Here is a 19456-nt window from a genome sequence, read left to right as displayed (position 1 = left end):
AGTCTCAGTATTAGGTTATAAAAAGTGTTGACCCTGACCACATGACTCCCATTACTTCCTTGGGAAAAGGAGCAACTTGGAGGCCTGAAGAGATCAAGGAAAGTCATTACACCAAAGCCTCCCACCATCCCTCCCTGTCTTTGACAGTTTTCCTGAAGCAGTTATCTGATCTTCTGATTGTTATATTCAGTGCCCCAGACACTGGCCATGACCAATAACATCAATAAGCGACAATTTTTAAGTGGTAGCCACTTCACGTCTCATCGGAACACAGAGATGTGGGAATAGCCTTACCTGTGTCCCAAGGATATGCCAGCAAAGAAGTGTTAAAATCCCACCCCGGAGCTAATTAACTAGAAGCTCAACCATTTCATTTGAAGACAAGAAACAGTTTTGGCAACGTTTTTCAAAGCAGGATGAACAAAGACACAAGGAGAATGGATCTGCTGACCTTGGAAAGGGTCATACTGCCCAGGGATGAGTGGGTACCCCATGCCCACGTGGGTGTGGTGGTGGGTATGCAGGTGCCGCTGGCCAAAGGGGGAATGGCGGTCCCTCTCGGCTTCCCGCTCCCGCTCAGCTGAGGCCTTTTCCACAGGCTGCAAAAGAAAAGACAGAGTCCCCCTCCTTAATCCTTTGAGCAACAGTTTGGAGGGGTGTAGTAAACCTCCTTGGTCCCTTCAGCAGTGGGTGCTGCTAATATTAAAAAAGTAAATACACAGACTCAGAAATTCTTTATTAATGGTAAATCATTTCAAAAGACAGGCATTTCAATTGGAATTAAGCCAACACTACAGTCCTGCTCTGCACCAGAGCAATATCAATGTTTTCCTCAAATGACTGAAATAAGAGGACCTCTCTATTCCCATTCATAATTGCAGGTTTAGAATTGACCCAATTTCTTCCTAAAAACAAGTTTCACATAGGGATTAAAGAGAAGGTGTTGCAGAGACTTCTTTAAGGTCAAGTTTTCTGATGACTCTTCTATTTAAACTACATTGTGTGAAGAGAATATATCTCACAATTTTAAACCTATCTTTATATTGGGCTCCACTGAGAACACACATCCTAATATTACATATTACATCAATATCAAGCACATGAAACCGTTGCCCTGTGCCTCTGGAAGAATTCCAAAATCTTTCCATCTTTGAACACTCAGAGAAGCTCCAGTCCTCTAAAATCGTAATTTGATTGAGGATCCTGTGTTTCTGAGACATTTTTTACCCATCTGAGCTTAATCGGCCTTTCACTAAAGCTCTTTTTCTTACTTTTTGAAAAAAAAACTTTATACTAGAAGTAGGGCTCACAGTTAAAGATGCATAAATCACTTTTTTTTTAAAAGCTTCTTTAGGGTTTCACGTAGACACACTCAGATACACATCACAAAGCGTATATTTAATTTTTCCAACCTTCTTTTGTCTAGACCAGAACTACCACATCCTTTGTATTTTCTCCCTTCCCAATAGTCTCTGGGGCTTTCTTTGCAAGGGGTGGGGAAGCAGAGCCATCTTTCACAAAGATATATGTCTGAATCACTTCAGCAGAATTACAGGGATGTGTGGAGGAGTCAATGTTGAAGCAGAACGAATACAGTCACCACTCTTTAGCCAAGTGACTCAGCAGCACACGCGTGCATCAGAAGTATTTTGCTCCGAAGGTTGGTTCCTATGAATTTAAATGTCTGGCTTAACTAGCATCCTCCTGGGTAAGCAAGGTAACAGATTTTCCAACAGAAGAGGCTGCTACTACCATACATGCTTTAACGTTTTTTCCCCTCGTGTGTGAAAGCATCTTATTTTAAACATGCCATTCTTTCCTTATTAGAAAAACAAAACAAAACAGCATTCTTAAATCACAGCTGGGTTCCAAAGCCATTTATATTTCAAGACTGTTCTCTAGCTTGTCCCCTCTTCCCCCTAAAACATAGTGCTTTTAAGTGACAACAAAAGGAAGCTTACAGCAGGAGACTTGCTGCGGTATTGGTTGGCATGCTGCTGGAGCAAATCCAGTGCTTTCGATTCAGTGGCTGTTTTCGTGTTGATGCTAGGGCTAGTATTGACTTTCTCTGCCTCTTCTCTCCCTGACATCTTCCCATAAACAGGATAATGAAATCCTGGAGAGAGATAGGCCCCTGCAGACACACAACAAATGCCACATCAAGTTACGAACGACATCTCTAAACAGAAACAACAAACCATTTGGATTATATGAATTTGGGATAAGAGTCAGAGATCTTAGAATAGGGAATATTCCATTAAGAATGGGCTATATCGTCTTTAAACTGTATCGAGGTTCTCCGATTCTCTTCTTCCCGTTAACCCATCCTGATGATTAGAGGTTCTAAAAAAGAACGAGCTTACAGCCATTTCATCCATTTACGTCAATTAAGTCAAAAGAACAGTAACTGTAATGATTATGACAGTAAGTGTGCAGAATATATTCCTAGGCAATAAAGCATCTGTCAGTCTCACAGCTACAGCAGACCATCAGATCCTATGGAAACTACAGCTAGTTTGACATTTCCTCTAAAAAAAATAAATCTTCCATTGATTCCATTTTAGCTTAGGGACATCTTTAAAGAGCATTAAAAACAAGCCAAACATTGTCACTCTTGAAGCCTCTAATTTATCCAGAATTTTAAAACAGCTAGTACTTGGACACAGCTTCTTCCCTTCAATACAGTGAGATCCCATGACACGTACCAGGGTAACTGTGCATTAGGACGGGAGAAACAGCCCGGTATGCAGGGTGGCTGGGGTCATACATCTGCGGGTAAGGATAAGCATGCAAGTACTGTATGTAGGACTGATGCTGACTCATGGGCGAGGAGACAGCCACTCTGGTTCCCCGAGAGTCCTTCCAGTTCACGGGAGTCTTCCGGTCATCATTTTTTAGTTTGCCCTCATCCAAGGACTGAGAATCAGGACGTTTGACCTCTTTGGGCTCCTCTTTGATGCTTGTTAACGATACAGGAAGGCTGGGCACACCACTCTCTTTGTTGGGGGTTTTTCTGGGACTATCCTCTTTTAATTTCTTTTCTCTATCAAGTTCTTCTGACTTTTGTGGATCCAGGTACTTGGGTTGGTAAACATAATGATGCCATGTCCTTGTATCTGGATCCTGGTTTTGGAAAAAAGACTTATTAAAATTAAATTAACATTTTTAAGAAAAACTCATCCATCACCATGACAGCACTATTACTATTACCTCTAATACTGAGGTAACATGTATTTATATGCTTTTACACTGTGAGCTTTATTGCCTCCTCTTATGAACGAATGATGTCTAAGGCTGGCATAATTAATAATCTCTTTTACAGAAGACAAAAGCAAAGCTCTTAAAACTCAAGCAGTATCAGGGTCACACTGCTACCCAGTTTGTGGAGCTGGGCTTCAAAACTTAGCTTGGCTGGAATTCAGAGCTGGGGTGTTAATGTCAATTCTTAACATTAAGTAACACCCTCAGACATACTCAGTCTAACTCTCATTTTTCCCTTTACTATCTTACATAGGTAAAAAGAATATAAAAAACTCAAGCTGATAATAATAAGTTTTACCTACTGTTTAAGTTTTAATATAGTTTAAGTAATTATATCAATTAACATCATTTAGAGGGGAAAACTCTTGGTTTCCTAATACACTTTCTTCATCTACTGCAGCCAAGGCTGACTATACGCCAGATCGTTTCATTAATCAAAACAAAATTAAAAATTAACACCACACATCATGGCTTTACTACCAGGAGACAGAAGCATCCATAACATGCCCCCACCCCCAAATTGTACAGTTCTAATGCAGCCCTGTGATGTCATGGCCTGATTCGACTCCAGAAGTGGAGAAACTGAGGGTCTTTGAAATGGTCTTTGTGGCTCCCCTGTAACCCATCCCATTCGTGCTACAAACCCATTGGGTGCTTAGGGTTAAGGGCCAACTTTGGGGCAGAAATAAGCATGAAGAAAGGATTCTGTTGCTCTGATTCACCGGGGAACTCTATATGCTGCCTCTAAGTGAGGGCTGGGGTGCTGGGAAATACCAGAATGAATACTTCTGGGACTACAGTTGAGTCAGGATGTCTGAATTGTGACAGAAAATGCTAGCACGTGTGGTTTCACGGTGACCGATTTTCAGGTGTCGGCACATTTAACCTCAGGCTGGCCGACCGCGGGGCTTTGGGATGACTGCCTGAGGCCCATCCCCCTATCTCCTCACTCTCCTCACAAGCAAGAGGCACTGAGCCCTGCTTTGAGGCCCTTAATATAGAGCATAAAACAGAAGTCTAGACAGTTCAAGACACTCCAAGTTTCATTAAAAAGATAAGTAGGAAATGTGAATTTAAGGACCCTGTGTCTTAATATTCCCAGAAGATGCCAAAATAAATTTGGGGAAATGTAAAATAACAAATTATTTGAGTTCTCAGACTCAGAATCTTAGAGTTAGAAGGGACCTCAGCCACCACAGGGTAGAATTCCCTCACTCTGGACTCAGTAAGACAATAAGGGGCTTCATTAGAGTCAGTTAGTGGCAGGGAACATGAAATCTGCAAAGCACACGGCCAGGATTCTTTTTACTATACAACATGACAAGGAAATAGTGAGCAATGTACATTTCAGAGGTACACAAGAAATCCTGAGAGAATCACTTAAAACACTTTTCAAGAGAAGAGAAATCCAGACTAAGGAACCCTTGGTTGATCTCCTGTGAAGAACTCTAACCAGATCGAGACCAGCCATGTACAAGTCGCAGGCTGCACTCTCCCTGTGGGGGCCACGCTCCCCAATCTTACTTGTTTAAATCTCGAGGTTGGGTCTACACCTGTCTGCTTCATAGAGTCCATGACAGATTTCATTTCTACAGCCTCCTTAATAAGCTGGTGGTTTTCCATCTGCTTAGCTTTGAAGCTGTCGGCCTGAAGCTGCTGCTGGTGACTGGAGAGAAGCTGCGATTTACCTGTCTCCTCAGTTTTATTAGGCACTGACGGCCCTAGTTTAGAATGGTTTTTGTTAGGCTCCGGAGTAGAGGGAGCTTTTGAGACTGTGGCCGATGGCATGTTTTTCTGTTTACTGTCCTCCTTGCCCAGCTCTTTCAAAGGGAGCTCGTTTTTCCTTTCACAGTCTCCTCTCCCAGTTTGGGCCATTTTCTGCTCTGCCAGCCTCTGGTCCTCATAGTACTTCTCATACTGCTGTCTATAGGCAGGGCTGGTGGCCATCAGAGACTTCTGGTCCATATAGAGCCCGTAGGCATACTGGCCGTAATACAGTGACTGAGCCAGGGCCGGGTGTCTCTGGGTGATTACCGACTGGTGCTGAGGCTGTAAGGATGCAGGGTTATGGTCCACCTTCTTAGCCTCGAGCTGCTCTGCCCTGTCTTTTTTGTCCGCCTCTTCCTCGGACTCCTTCTTGATCTTCATGCCCTGTGTGCTCCCGCCGTTCCCAGCTACAGGGGCGCCCACTTGTCCAGGGTGCATGTAACTGGGGGAATAATAAGGATCGTAGCCATGGTAATAGGGAGAGTGGGACTCTTTCATTTGAGATGACTGTGCTGTCGTTGAAGAGTGCCCTTTCACAGCGCCGTCCTTACTAGAGAGTATATCTGATGGGGAACTGGTCTTCGACCTCACGCCCTCTGACCTGCTGTCAGAACCACCGTCATCAGCAGCATCGGAGATGTCTGAGTAGGCGGGGCTGCTTGTCTTGGCCGCGGAACTCTCGGCCCCATTCTGGGTCAGCACGTGCAGCGGGGCCATGGGCGCCTGGCCGTTCACCAAAGTGCTGCACTCCATCCTTGAGGCACTCCCGATGGAAGGGCTGGGAGCGTTGTCTGTAAAAGTGTAAACCTTATCAGCCTCGGCTTTGATACTAGCCATCCGACTCTCTTGAGACTCGGATAGTCCATTTGCCAGCCCATCACTCTTGCTGAGGTGGTCCTTTAAAAAATGTCCGGATAAATCTTTCCCAGTGCCCTTGGCATCCTCTAGTTTGCCCAGCTTTGCATCCATTTTCGGGCTCCCCGTGTCTTTCCCTTCTTTGTCCTTCAGCTTTCGCTTCTCCTTTTTCTTTTTGTCCTTGAGCGACACGAGGGCTGGGTTCACGGTGATGGGCTCCCCCATAATTGTGGGCTTTGGCTGAATGGGTTTTAACGGAGGACTCTTTGGTGTGGCCTGAACAACTGTGGTCAGTCCGGGTATGGTCCCCGTAGTGGTGCTTGGAAAGGCTGCAGTGGGAATAGCGATTAGCTGTGGGGGTGTGGGAGCCGGGGCAGGGGCGATGGGCCGGGCAGTTTTAAGTTTAGAGAGGTTTTTGTCCATTTTGCAATTGTTGGCTTTTTTGCCCTTTTCTTTCTCTCCCAAAGTTTTCTTGTCAATTAATCCTTCTGCTTCCAGTTTCGGCATTTCCACAGTCAAACTGCCGTCCACGGCTGAGCAGCTGTCTAAGGTGGCTGTCATGTTGGAGATGACTGGAAGACTGCTGAGGTCATTGTTGAGACCCTTCTTTTTGCCAGAATTCTTCCCAGCCTTCGATCCAAGAACAGAACCTGGGCCGTTGCTCAGGAGCTCTCTCTTTCCCTTGGGGGTGCCGGGGGGGTTCCCTGAGGCAGGGGACACTGGCGCCTTCACCTGCTCGTAAGCGGATACACTTGTGCTTGGCTCGCTGCATTCCAGCGCCACATTGCTCAAGGCCTCCTCGCAGTCTGAGATCTTGTCCTCACTGTCTGGTTCAAACTCCAGCTTGTTCTCTGGGTCTAAGTGGGCATGAGCCTGGTGGTACCTGAGGCCGTTGATGTGCTTGTACTTTTTGTTGCAGTTTGGGTGGGGACAATCAATCAACACGGGAGAAGAACAGCCCTGGTCCAAAAAAGTCGTCTCTGGTTTCCCTTGAGGGGTGGTGGGAGTGCTTCTGGAATTCGTGCGGACACGCTTCCCGGGCTTACTGTCCTCAGAGCTGGAGTTCAGGTCTAGCTCCATTGGAGGCTTGTTTTTCCTTTTGTTGGTGGAGGAGGGGCTGGCTTTGATGTCCTCAGCAGCACAGTTCGGGGGTGTCCTCCGCCCGCTGGCGTTGAGGCTGCCCCGCCTCCCCTTCCCATTGGCCCCCCCTCTGTTCTTGTTCTGCAGTCCTCTGGACTCTGCGAAGCTGGCCTCCGAGCCCGGGGCAGCTGCGGTAGACCTCGCTCTTTTCCCTCGGCCGCGGCCCCCTCTCATCTCCAGGTCGCTGGTTGGTGACTCGCAGAACCTAGGGAAGCAAGTAACAGCCGTCAAAACGAGCATTTCCAAAGGAGCCAGGTGAAATCACAAGGCATGCAATGCAGTAAAGAGCAGTCAACACCCCAGCAGCTTGAGGGCGGGGCCCAGGTGAGGAAAAGACACCCAATTCTTCCATCGACAGTTTCAATACCTATGACAGATCAGGCTACCCATGGCTTATGTTCTTCCCCAGAAAACCAGCTCAGGTAGCTAAGTTTCCAATGCAGTTCCAATTCCCGTGTGGACAAAAAGAAAACAAAGGAGATAGAGCAGGGGCAGGAAGTAGCGATCATCCTAAAAACAAGCAATGTGGCATCTGCATTTTATTGTGTTCAATCCTGAATTGCTCATTGCTCTTTTGCTTGGCTTCAACTACAAATTGACTTTCAAGTATTATTCATCTCTCTGCAGTTTCCTTGCAAAGAGAAGGAGAGGGGAAGAAGAGGAAGGAGGAGAGAAGGACAGAAGCTGAAATCAGAGCCCCCAGTGCCTACCTGGGAGGGGCCCAGTCGTGTTTGGTGCAGTCCAATAAGGTCCCTACGTAAGTCTTGTTCCTCCACGTGACATTGACCACTAGGACACCTGCAGGAGTGGGGAGTGAAGAAGGACCAAGGTTAGCACAAATTACCCTATTTCCAGTTCATTTATTATTACTATTCTTTTTACCAGCAAAGCTCTATTCTCATTTGCTTTCAAAAGCTGTGGTTTGCATTCTTCCTCTTTCTGGTTTCAGTGACCTCAAGCAAAAACCCACAGGAAATCGTGTGTGTGTGTGTGTGTGTGTGTGTGTGTGTGTGTGTGTGTGTTCATGAGCATACTTGTGTGGTACAAAAGGGTAAGGCTGTGTGTGAGAGGGTAATCAAGATACTGCTGACAGAAGGAAATGGTTTTTGCCATGTCCTGCTGTAAAACAGCAACACTCACCTCTTAATTTTTCTATTATTACACATAATTGCTTTCGTTTGGCAAGCAGCCAACAAAAACTAAGTGCCAGTTACCAGTGCTTAAAACAGAAAGTGGCTGAAAGGAATCGGTTTTGTTTCCAATTCAACAATATAAAATAATGGCGATTTTTATTTAGGGGAAAAAATGATGTGCGTGCACAAAAAGAGGTCTAAAGGCAGGGAAAGAGGGAGCTTGGAGTTCAGATAGGAGACAATCAGCTATGATTTCTTTTTCCTAATCCTCTCCTCTCTGGCTTTCTGAGACAAGAATTAGCCTTAGTATGGTATCTATTTCACTGTTTGGTCTTGTTTCATATTAAGAACTCCTAAAATAGCCCTCTGAGGAAAATATATGTACACAATAGGTTTGCTCTTGGGGTTATCTTTAGAATCAACTTTAGTAAGCATTTGCCACAGAGGATAAGGGAAAAAAAAAAAAAAAAAAACAACCCTCAAAACCAACACACTTGTTTCCTACAAGCCATTCTGCTTTTCCCAACTGCTTTGCAGACAGACAGTTTAATTTAGCACTGCATCTGTGAATTACTAAACTTAAGTGCACTTAGTATACCAAATGTCATAGGGAAACAAAATATGACATCCTCTTTATTTCTCCAGAGGACAAGTGCCTTAAAAAAAAAAAAAAACTCATTTCTTTAAAAGCACACATTAAAAGGAGGTAGATTTTGCTTTTGAGACATATATAAACTATTAGGGTAAATAAATAAAGTAAGTGTGTCTTAGCTTCTATAAACCACCAATCTCCCTTTTTCCTTGGAAACACCAAGGGACAATATTCAAAGTCTATTTCTAGCTGGTTTACACACGTGGTCACTGCCATTTGAATTCTGCAGAGAACTTGTACTGAACTCCTTTGTGGTAAGGGACACCTCACAAGGTAAGACTCATTTCCCTGGGCATGTCTTTAATAGCAGGTAAAATATTTGGATAGTTGGGACTTAAGTAGTGGGGAAGAAAGGATTTCTTTCAAAAGTCCCAAAAAGAGATTTAAAAATTATTTCCCATATGGTCCCGTGACAGCTGAATTTACACACTATATCAATGGTGGTGGTGGTGGAGGGGGAGTTACATGAAGGAAAGTAAATCATTTCCTCAAATCATAGTTGATTCCATTCTAATTCCTTCACAGGAAAAAAAAAAAACACTCAAGTCATTGAGTATAAAAATGCTTATTGAGATGAGAGTCAACGGTAATTAGGCATTTGGTAAAAATGTGCACAAGACAGAACAATTGGAGGAAAGGATTCTTTATGAGCACAACCTTTCAGGAAAAGGGAGGGGGTGGAGACAAGGCGAAGGGGAAGACGGAGCTGGTTTTCTCATCATCTGCTCTCTGGGGCACTGTGTGTGGTGTCAGAGACCTTTGCAGCTGCTTAAAATTCTTTAGCATGTCAGCTGCATTTACAGTGCAGGAATATATCTGTATTGCCAGAAGGTTACTGCATTTTAGCTTTAGATGCAATAGGCTGAATCACTGCGTTCCTGAGTCCCTGATGTAGCACAAATGTATAATTAAAATTGCTTGAAAGGAAACATGAAAGAAACAACAAACCCTCCTTTCTTACAGTAATAAAATTAAAAACAGGAAAAGTCTGCACAGACACTTAACATTTGTCTGCAGTGAAAGGCTTTTGTTATTGCTTTTCCCCTAAGGGTTTCGCGTTTCCAGCAAATGCTGGCCGTGGATTGGCCGGCGCCTGCGGGGAACGCCAGCGCCTCATTGGCTGAGCCGAGGGCGGCCGCCCGGAGCAAAGGCTGGGGATACAGGAGTAGCGCCGGGGAAAGAGGCGGCGGCCCCGGCTGTCCCCAAGGCGGGCGCACGCTCCCCAAGCCCGGGTTCTCTTGGGGACGGAGGGCTGCCGAGCTCCGTAAATCAGTGCGGGCTGGTCCGTGTGACGAAAGGCTACTGTCCACGTGGCCGTGCTGTTTCCCACCACGACCCACGCAGAGTTGCTCCATGAAGTACGCCAACCTGCACACCATCCTCAGCGGCGAATTCCTGGTCTTGGAATAGGACAAAGGGAAACGTGGGAGCCGGAGAGAAGGACGGGACCCCGATATACAGCAGTTAATCACTGAGTGTGTGGGGTTATCGGGTGAAGCTATCACAGGCGAAACAACTTCCACACTGCAAAACTGTTCCCATCGCCTGACACTATTTCTAGACGCCACACTTGTCTAAGTACAAGTAACAATCACCATTATTAGCACTTGGTGGGAATAAAATTCTTTTTCAAAATGTCCATTTTCCACCTAAAAGGGCCTCAATAAGTTAGGCTAATTTCCCTAGAATCCCTCCATATTTTAAAAGATGCTCAAAATAAATGCTCTAATCCCGGGAAGATCTGAATAGTTTCTCTAATGAAATACAGGTGTTTAGTCTATTTTTCCGTTATATGCACAATCCACTTCACAATGTCATGGAATATTCATGTCAGCCTAGAATTCACGTGCGGAATACAAGCATGCACATGTTTATGCAGCCCGTTCTGCTCTGTGTGGGAATGAGGGCTTAAGGAACGCTTCTCATACAAACTACAAAGCGTACTGTTTTGTCAGGAAGTCTATGTTCAGACAACATCCTATTGTGAGGGGCCAAGTACAAAGGTAGTGTTGAGCTCTAAAAAAAACATATAAAGGACTTATCTTTTCGAAGTCAGGACATCTTGAACACTTTCTAACCCGTGGTGATACAAGACAGACTATACTTTTCTGAAAATGAGTCCTTTAAAAGTTTAAATTTTATAAATCTGGGCATGGTTATTTTTCTCACATAAACTAAAAATAAAGGTACATTTATTCCAAAAGAGTTAATTTTACTGCACATTTATTCTTTCAAACATCTTGCTAATTTGTCAGGTGCTGGGGACACTCTGTACAAGTCCTTTTCATCTTTATCGTCTCAAGTATCCCACCAGATTTATCATCTTCCCTTCCTACCCACATAGGGCTTCCCTGGTGGCTCAGATGTAAACAATCTGCCTACAGTGCAGGAGACCTGGGTTCAATCCCTGGGTTGGGAAGATTCCCCTGGAGAAGGGAATGGCTACAACTCCAGTATTCTTGCCTGGAGAATCCCATAGATAGAGGAACCTGGTGGGCTACAGTCCATGGGGTCCCAAAGAGTTGGACACAACTGAGCAAGCTAACACTTTTACTTTCATTTTTCCCACCCACAATGGTTTTTCTCAAAATGCTAATAATGCCTGCCCTGTAATACTTTATATTTGAAAAATATCTTAAGATTACTACCAATGAAGTAAAAACAAAGCTGAAAAGAGCAATGGGTGGTTTGGGTGAGCTTCCCACATAGAGTTTTCTTCCTTGTATTAAGGGTATGTCTTAGATCCTAATGCACAATCTGAGCTGCCGCCCCCACAAAGCATTACCACTACAAGACACTTTAATAAGAAGGTGATCTGCGTTCTATAACATGAGCCCCTTCCCTACCTCTACAAGCCAAAGAGCCCTGAGATCCCCTTAGGATTCCACATTCACGGCATTCTATTATCTCCTCTTGTCAATACTTAGCAGTTAAATGATCCCAGAGAGATGGTCAGGCCCATTAAGCATTTATTGTACATCTACAGGGTATATACAACACTAGGAATCTATTTAGGGCTATGGAATCAGCCACAGGTTGCCTGTAACTCCATCCAGACTTTATACTTTTAAAAGTCTGCAAACAGCACACAAGCATACCTGCTAGTCCAGAAGTGGAAGTATAGTTAGCATATTACCCAAACTAAAAGTAGGTCCCTTACCCCATCTTATTGAACTAGACCCAGCATGAGACTTTCACAGTAACTGCTCTGCCTGAAGTTCCTGTTCAGAAGGAAGTCTTAGGCAAGTAGGCTCCTAGACCAGTAATCCTAACCGTGGCCTCATCTGACTGCTCTAGGTAACTAAAGCAGAGGATGACTAAACAAGGACTTGCTTTGGGAATCTGACTAGTGATATGGAAAGCGAAGTTGATAGTAAGAGTAGAAACCTATAGGTCACAAGGTACTGAAGGTTGAAAGGCCAATGGGTGGCACAAGGCCCTCATATTTGTGTGTCCCCTTTCCTTGGTGCTTCAACTCTAAAGAGGCAGAGGATAGGGGCTGGAGACGCTCGCACTGGTATCCGGGCGGTCCCATTATTTTTTAGTCATCTTGTTAGAAAGATGCTCCTGGTTCTGAACTAAAGATCTGTCTTTGAACACCTAGGTCCTGGCTGTGCCTTCTGATACCATATAGATAGTCCCCTTGACAGCCTTTCACCCACAAAAGGACAATGACCACGTCAACACTCCCTTCCCCTCCGGTTGTCCTCTTTTTTTCCCCTCCAGCATTAAGCGAGTTTCTTCAATCATTCTTGATACCACATTTTTAACTGCCCTGGGGCGGGGGAGGGAATTTTAACGATGGACTCATCCAAATTCTCAAGGCAAGTTAAGGCTTCTAATAAATTAGAACCAGAGACTGGGCTTCCCAGGTAGGGCTAGTGGTAAAGAACCCACCTGCCAATGCAAGAGACATAAGAGACACAGGTTAGATCCTTACGTTGGGAAGATCCCCTGGAGGAGGGCATGGCAATCCACTCCAGGTGAATCCCATGGACAGACGAGCCTGGCTACAGTTCACAGGGTCGCCGAGAGTCAGACACCACTGAAGTGATTTAACACAGAGAGACCAAGTCTAACGTTGGCTCTTCCATGAATTCTCTCCAGACACAAAGACCTTGTACACCATTCAAAAATGGCTACTTCCTCCTGGGTCCCCACTACATTCCATCCAAATGCTCTCCCCAGTGGATGCCCCCCAGAATCCATGGTTGCCCTCTGTGTCCACCGCCAGCAGCTTTTTCAGCCTCCCTATGGGTTAGATAGGGCCCTGTCCCTCAGTTCTATAAAAGGCAAATGAACTGACAGGCGCCACTGCCAGGACTAGCCCAGAAGAATCTCCCACGCACATTCCTCTGATTTCTTCACCTTCCTGGCTGGCTGGGACAGAGACCACAGTGACTCTGAAGGTCACAAGAGGATGGGAGAGTCTCCTTTAGCTAGGAACTTATGACAAGGAGAACCCCTGTCCTATAGGAACACTGAATTCAGTCCACACTAGATGAGCGGCAAATAAACTCTTACTGTTTGAATACTGCTGAGGCTGTTTTAACTTAAACTACATGGTCCCTTTAACAACGTATTCCACTCATACACACAAGAGGCCTGTCTCTTCCAACCAGACTCCATTCCTTGAAAACAGGAGCAGTGCCCAGCCCGCGGAGGGAGTGCATTCAACCCCCAGAGACTACCAGATGATGACTGAAGAAAATCTAGATCTGTCTTCTTTTCACGATTCCCATACTTTTTCAATAAGTATCGTCTCCCACTAGTTTAAAGATGATGGGAATTCTCTGTGGAGAGATTTTGCTCTGAAGATGTTATAAATGTGGTTTATGAATTACTGTTTCTGGTATTTGTGAAGATGCTTCCTCAAGAACTGGGCAAATGCCTGATTTCCCAGTGGATCAGCCAAACTCTGTTTATATTACAATTTAAAGACTCTCGCAGAGTCTTTAAAGTGCCTCATCCCTGGGACAGAAGTCTTTGCCAAGCAGTGCAAATGCCAAATTTGGTCTCTGACATCATTTCTTGGCCCTCTTATTCAGACTGCCACATCTGGATGACCAGAGTGTGCACTTGTGCAGAAAACAGGAATGTCACTGCAATAACACCAACATGGAACCCATTTATGGCACCATCTTTTTAAGTTTATACATTTCTTTGCTTCTGTGTGTGAATGTATGTGTGTGTGTATGCGTGTATATATTTATATATATGTTTTTTTCTCCTCTAGGAGAAAACATGAGTGACAATAAAAATGTCACAATCTCCTGTTTCCTAAGTACAGGATAAAGTTCATATATTCAGGATATCACATTACTCTTTTTCAGACAATGTGACTCCTATACAAGGTAACATTTATCACCTCTCCCCTGTACTGAATCCCCTCCCTCTCGTATTTTGTTGTGCTGGTTTTGTTGGGTCCAACACTGGTACTATTTAAAAAGCCAAGTCTTGTCTAGTACACTTGTTCATTTTTCCGGCTTCAGAGCTTCCAGTCTTATAGGTAGGTCTTCTTCAAAGGTCAAGGTGGAATTTATCATTCTTGGAAAGAAAGACAGCACTAAGTCATGTCCGACTCTTGTGATCCCAACAACTGTAGCCCGCCAGGCTCCTCTGTCCATGGGATTCTCCAGGCGAGAATACTGGAGTGGGTTGCCAGTTCCTTCTCCAGGGGAACTTCCCGACCCTGGAATTGAACCCAGGTCTCCCGCATTGCAGGCAGATGCTCTACCAACTGAGCTACACAGGAAAGCAGACTTTAGGGGGGGATTTTAAATTCACAATTGGATTGCCAATGAGGCACCTGAGAAAGAGCAGAGGGACGTTTTCCTGTTACCTCTGCTAAGGATATACAGAGCATCAAGACCAGGAAAGTAGGTGTCACGTGGCCAGAAAATTCAATTTTTTTTTTTTTTTTTTTAAAAAGAGCTTTACTGCTGGGCTGAATGTTTGAAGAGTCACTTTAACCACATCCTGTAATCAAACCATCTGGAACACAGTGCTGCAATTAGTCACCCTGAACACTGGGCTTTATCTGAACAAATAGTGGAGGCAATGGAGCTGGGAGATGGGGCAGCACTAACAAGGGGAAGCGCAATGAAGCCCTTTATACCCTAGCGTGCGACACCCCAGTCATAAACCCCAGAGACACACCACCCTGGGGTTAACGTCCAGCTTTATGAAAGCACAGTGAGCTTAAAGATTAAAGGGCTGAAGGGCTAAAAACTGCTGGTTTGGATGGCTGTTCTCTGTCCACGACTGGAAAATGTTGGCACCACTCTATCTATGTTAATTATAACCTCTCTGATGACAGTTCAGCATTCCTAGCAGGGTTTGGTGTTATTTTCAGGACATTAAGAACAAGGTTCATTTACGGGAGGAGACTTATGATTCTTTATTTGCCACAGGTTAATCTGAACACTGAGACAGTTCTTTTTGGTTCATCTAAAGCCCGTCCATAAATAACAAGAAAAAAATCTAAGGCCTTAATCCAAATAAATATGCTAAACTGATACCAAGAAGCAATTGCAAAATGCTGCTTCTAATCTACATTTTAAAAGATGGTATCTTTCTTGCTTGACTAGCTTATCTCTTTAAAAAGTCCATTTGATCATCAGGATACAATCTATGGAAATCTTTAAAAAAAAAAAAAAAAACATCTGAAAGGGTTCCCCCCGCCACCCAAAATACATAGAATAAGCTCTAAAAAGAAGGAAAAAAAAAAACCAAAAACACTGGCTAAAGAAACCTTGTTCCCCCATGGGTCTTATGGTTTAATACACAAAAGAACACAGAGCCACTTCCATCACTGTCGCCTCCCCTGCAGCCTTTGTTCTGAGGCCTGATGAGCTGTATTGATTGGGGAAAATCATTGAGCTTCTTGGAAAACTAGACTCTCGCTTATTCACTGCCATCTATTTCTTTCCCGTGAAGACAGGTGGTCGATATCCAGTTGACTGGTCAGCGCAAAGAAGCTCTCACTGCTTTTCTTTTCTCGCTTGCCTAGAAACATTATCCTTCTCTACTTCTAGAAAACACAATGGCCTGTGAACAAGTCTTGTGGGTACAAAGAGGGAGCAGGAATAAGGCTTTTGTGAGGCACCCCTGGGGAACACAGAAATACCACCCCACATATTTGCATGGAAGCTTGCACTGCCTACGGATGATGACGGTATTTTCACTACCGAGAATTACACAAGTTTCAGCACTCACGAAAATTTTGAGAGCCCAAAATGTAATTAAAAAAAAAAAAAAATCAAAACACTCGAGATCAGTAGATCATTGGAGCTCAAATAATATTTATTCAAGAGGTGCTTTACTTCTTTTAATAATTAGTGCTTATGTTTTAGCAAGTTTCATAGTTTATAGGTGTCACTTTAAATATGATCAGTAACAACTACAAAAAGAATTGCTTTTAAAGTTGGGCAGACACACACATCCTAAAGCAACATTGTGCTTGATGGCTTGAGGCTAGTGTTAAATATGTATACACACACACACACACACACACACACACTTAGATCAAATACAGAAGCCATTAATTAACACCACAACAAGTAGCCTGTGCTCCTTAGGCAGTTTCTCTACTAGTTTCTGTGCAAAGTCCCAGCTTGGGGACAGACAGCAGGACAGGTTGTGATGACACTGTTGGGATTGTGGGGGTGGGGAGAGGACAGACCCCTTAGGTTGCTTCAACAATGGCAGCAAGTCACAAACACTTAGGTAGGCTGCATCAAAAACCACCCTTCATGTTCCAAGAAGATGCTTTTCAGACTGTGATCCATTAGCTCAGCCAAAACACAACAGGTAAAAAGATAAAAGATGAAGGAGGGGGAGAGGCAGAAGGGAGAAAGAAGAGACGGAACAGAAAAACCAGTCTCTGAGACAGACATTTAGAGCAGTTTAAATGCATTAACTGAACAGGTCCATGTGCGGAGTATATGTACACACATACACACATATGTACACATTTGTACAAACAGATTTCATTTCCTGTCTTTGATGGAATGTTTCAGTAAGGTACCCCTTCAGGCTTGATAACATGGAGGTAAGCAATAGCACCACTCTGAGTTTCTGGGGCAAAGTTCTTAACTTGAGCTTCTCCTCCTCCTCTGCAGGCAGGCATTGGTTTAAACGAATGACTTCAAGTGCCAGCAGGTTTCTCGCACCCTCTCCTTTTCCGAGGCACAATTTCCCTCATTAGAATAGGAGAATGATGTCTCATCTCTCCCCAGGCCTCCCCCCTCCCTCTCTTTCTCCCTGGGAAGATGAGGGTTCAATACCAACAGTAACAGAATAGCCTCCCCTCCCCCAATCCAGTCTCACAAGCCTCAATTATTAGCTCGTTGGGAAATAATTTATTTTCTTCGTTTAAATAAAAGCATTTCAAAGTTTGAGGAAGGTATGTGGTAAGTATTTACTGAAGGAGGCCTACAATGAGCCATGATAAGGATATGGTTGTTATTTTATTACCTCTTAACACATGATTCCTTTAAGAGGGTTATTTTCGGAGACAGCTGTGCAGGGGGGGCCCTGGGCAGACAGCACAGGGCCAGCTTCCCCCCAGGAGGAGAAGGAAATAGCCTCTACACACTCCCACTTGCAGCCTCTCGGGCCACTGAAGATAAGCAACTGAAAGAATGCAGGCCTTTCAAATCATCAGGCCCAGTTTCCTGTACTTAATATTAATTACAGGATCTTTTCAGCTAACAACTTCTACAGCCAGGATCTCCACAACGCTGTTTCTGCAACTTGAAAAGCAGGGAAATAGACCAGCAAAACCAGACCAAAGACAGACTATCCTGAAGGCAGAACATTCCCCTCAACACCACTGCCCCTAAAAGAGGGGTCTCTGGGGCTAAAGGGGAAGAAAGGTGCAAGAAGCCAGGAATTCAACAGACACCAGCCCTGTCCCCTGGCTCCTGATGCAGACTGCGGTCTGTCTCTTATCCAATGATCCCCTGAGGCAGGAACAGGAGGAGAAGGAGCAAGAGGGGAGGCAAAGTAATAACTGAGATGAATGAAACAGAAAGATGCAAAGGAAATAAAATCTAAGACTGAAAACCCTCACATATTTGGCAAAGACGGTTATGGAGGCATCAGTTCTCCCAAACCTTTCATCATCTGTCTACCTCCCAAACCTCTTGCAGATCAATCTCGGTGGGTGATGAGCGGATTTAAATGCTAGTGGATTGCTTGGCAGAATCTGTGTAACACAACTGCAGATTTGGGGACTGTGTTTTAAAATACTTTCTTACCATCCACCCCCAGTCCTTGAGATACAAGGAGACGGTGGGAACCAATCGACAATTACACTCACATCAAAAAGCTGCTACTGATGCATGCATCTCCCTGGAACTGAAGAGCCAGGCTTCATATAAATTATGATGCTTTATTTAAAGCCAGAGCGCTTATTTGCTTTTGTGCCAGCTCTGGGCCCTTTTCATCTGCAGCTCTACTGGGCCCAGGAGAGCACACATTCCTACAGCTCTGCTGGCCACCAGCTGTGTCCCCGTAAATCATAAAACCTCTGAACAAGCCATTCTTTACAAAGGCCAACAGCATTTACTGGAAATGATCACTCTGCTATTATTCCACTTGCTGAAATTTAAAATAGCAATTTACAACAGCAGCTGAAAAACAGGGAACTGCCTCTCTCAACTGTGTGTGTGTGTAATAAACAGGAAGGCTGTGTGTGTGTGTGTGTGTGTGTGTGAGTAAACGGGAAGGCTCTGTGTGTGTAAGCAAAGAGGAAGGCTCTGATTAATGTGTATGGCACACAGGCGGTGTATTTTGTGTATTACCTAAAATTCACCATCTTTGCACAAATAAAAAGGAAACAAGGAATGCAGACGTCAGAGAAGGCAAAATCCACACCCTCACAATCAAAGGCAATGGGTGAGTGAGGAAGTGAGGATTCCGTCACCAGTGACCCTCCCTGTTCGCACCTGGACGTGGCCGTGCCCAGCAGGCAGCACTGGAGGTAATCCACACCCTCTGCTGAGTAAAGCCACATAATCATGGCTCCGGTTCAGAATGTAATTAAAAAAAAAAAAAAAAGGAAGAAAGAAAACTGAAGGAATAAAGTCTAATCAAGCTCAGAATGCAATCAGTTTTATTGCAAGGACGGGACAAGGGAAAAAGAAAGGATAAGAGTCACTAGGGATCGAACAGAATAGCCTGAACTTCTGAAGAGATGGCTCTGGAGGCAGACTCACCAGGCTCAAAGCTGCTTGCTTCACCTTGAACTACCACTCTCAGAGCCTCCATTTCCCCATCCACTGAGTAGGGAATAACATGAGTATCAAAGAACATGTAATTTATGGAAAGCAATTAACATGCGCACTGACACAAAACATCATCGGCAAATGAACTCTGGCTTCCTCGCCTCTGGACTCTCTCGTAATCCAGGTGGAGGGAGATGTGAACATACTAAGAATCTCCTTCCCAGAAATACAGCCAGCATCAAGCAAGGCCTCCTGAGTCTCTTCCAGAGAAAGCATTGTCAGACAGGGGCACCTGCACTGATTATCCTGTATTCCTAGTGACCAGGCTTACTGGACATGTGCTGTATCTGTCTCTTAGACTCTTAGGGCTGCAAATTCCAATATTAAAGACTTGTATTATTTTTTGATCCACAACA

General features: G+C 44.4%; 1 protein-coding gene across 5 annotated transcripts in view; it reads right to left on the bottom strand.

Moving 5' to 3' along the window:
• The window catches only part of ZNF608 (zinc finger protein 608), a 105169-nt gene that overhangs the window by 2890 nt on the left and 82823 nt on the right, over positions 1-19456 (bottom strand). For all 5 annotated transcript variants that reach the window (XM_061150896.1, XM_061150894.1, XM_061150895.1 and 2 more), the window contains 5 exons: positions 7734-7821; positions 4786-7228; positions 2706-3123; positions 1962-2134; positions 452-599 (listed from right to left, as the gene is read on the bottom strand). In XM_061150896.1, coding sequence (XP_061006879.1) covers positions 452-599; positions 1962-2134; positions 2706-3123; positions 4786-7228; positions 7734-7821 — 3270 coding nt within the window. The remainder of the gene's footprint in view (positions 1-451; positions 600-1961; positions 2135-2705; positions 3124-4785; positions 7229-7733; positions 7822-19456) is intronic.

This window comes from Dama dama, chromosome 9, assembly GCF_033118175.1.
Source record: "Dama dama isolate Ldn47 chromosome 9, ASM3311817v1, whole genome shotgun sequence".
In the NCBI taxonomy this organism is placed as follows: domain Eukaryota; kingdom Metazoa; phylum Chordata; class Mammalia; order Artiodactyla; family Cervidae; genus Dama; species Dama dama.
This window is presented reverse-complemented; position numbering and strand designations above follow the sequence as displayed.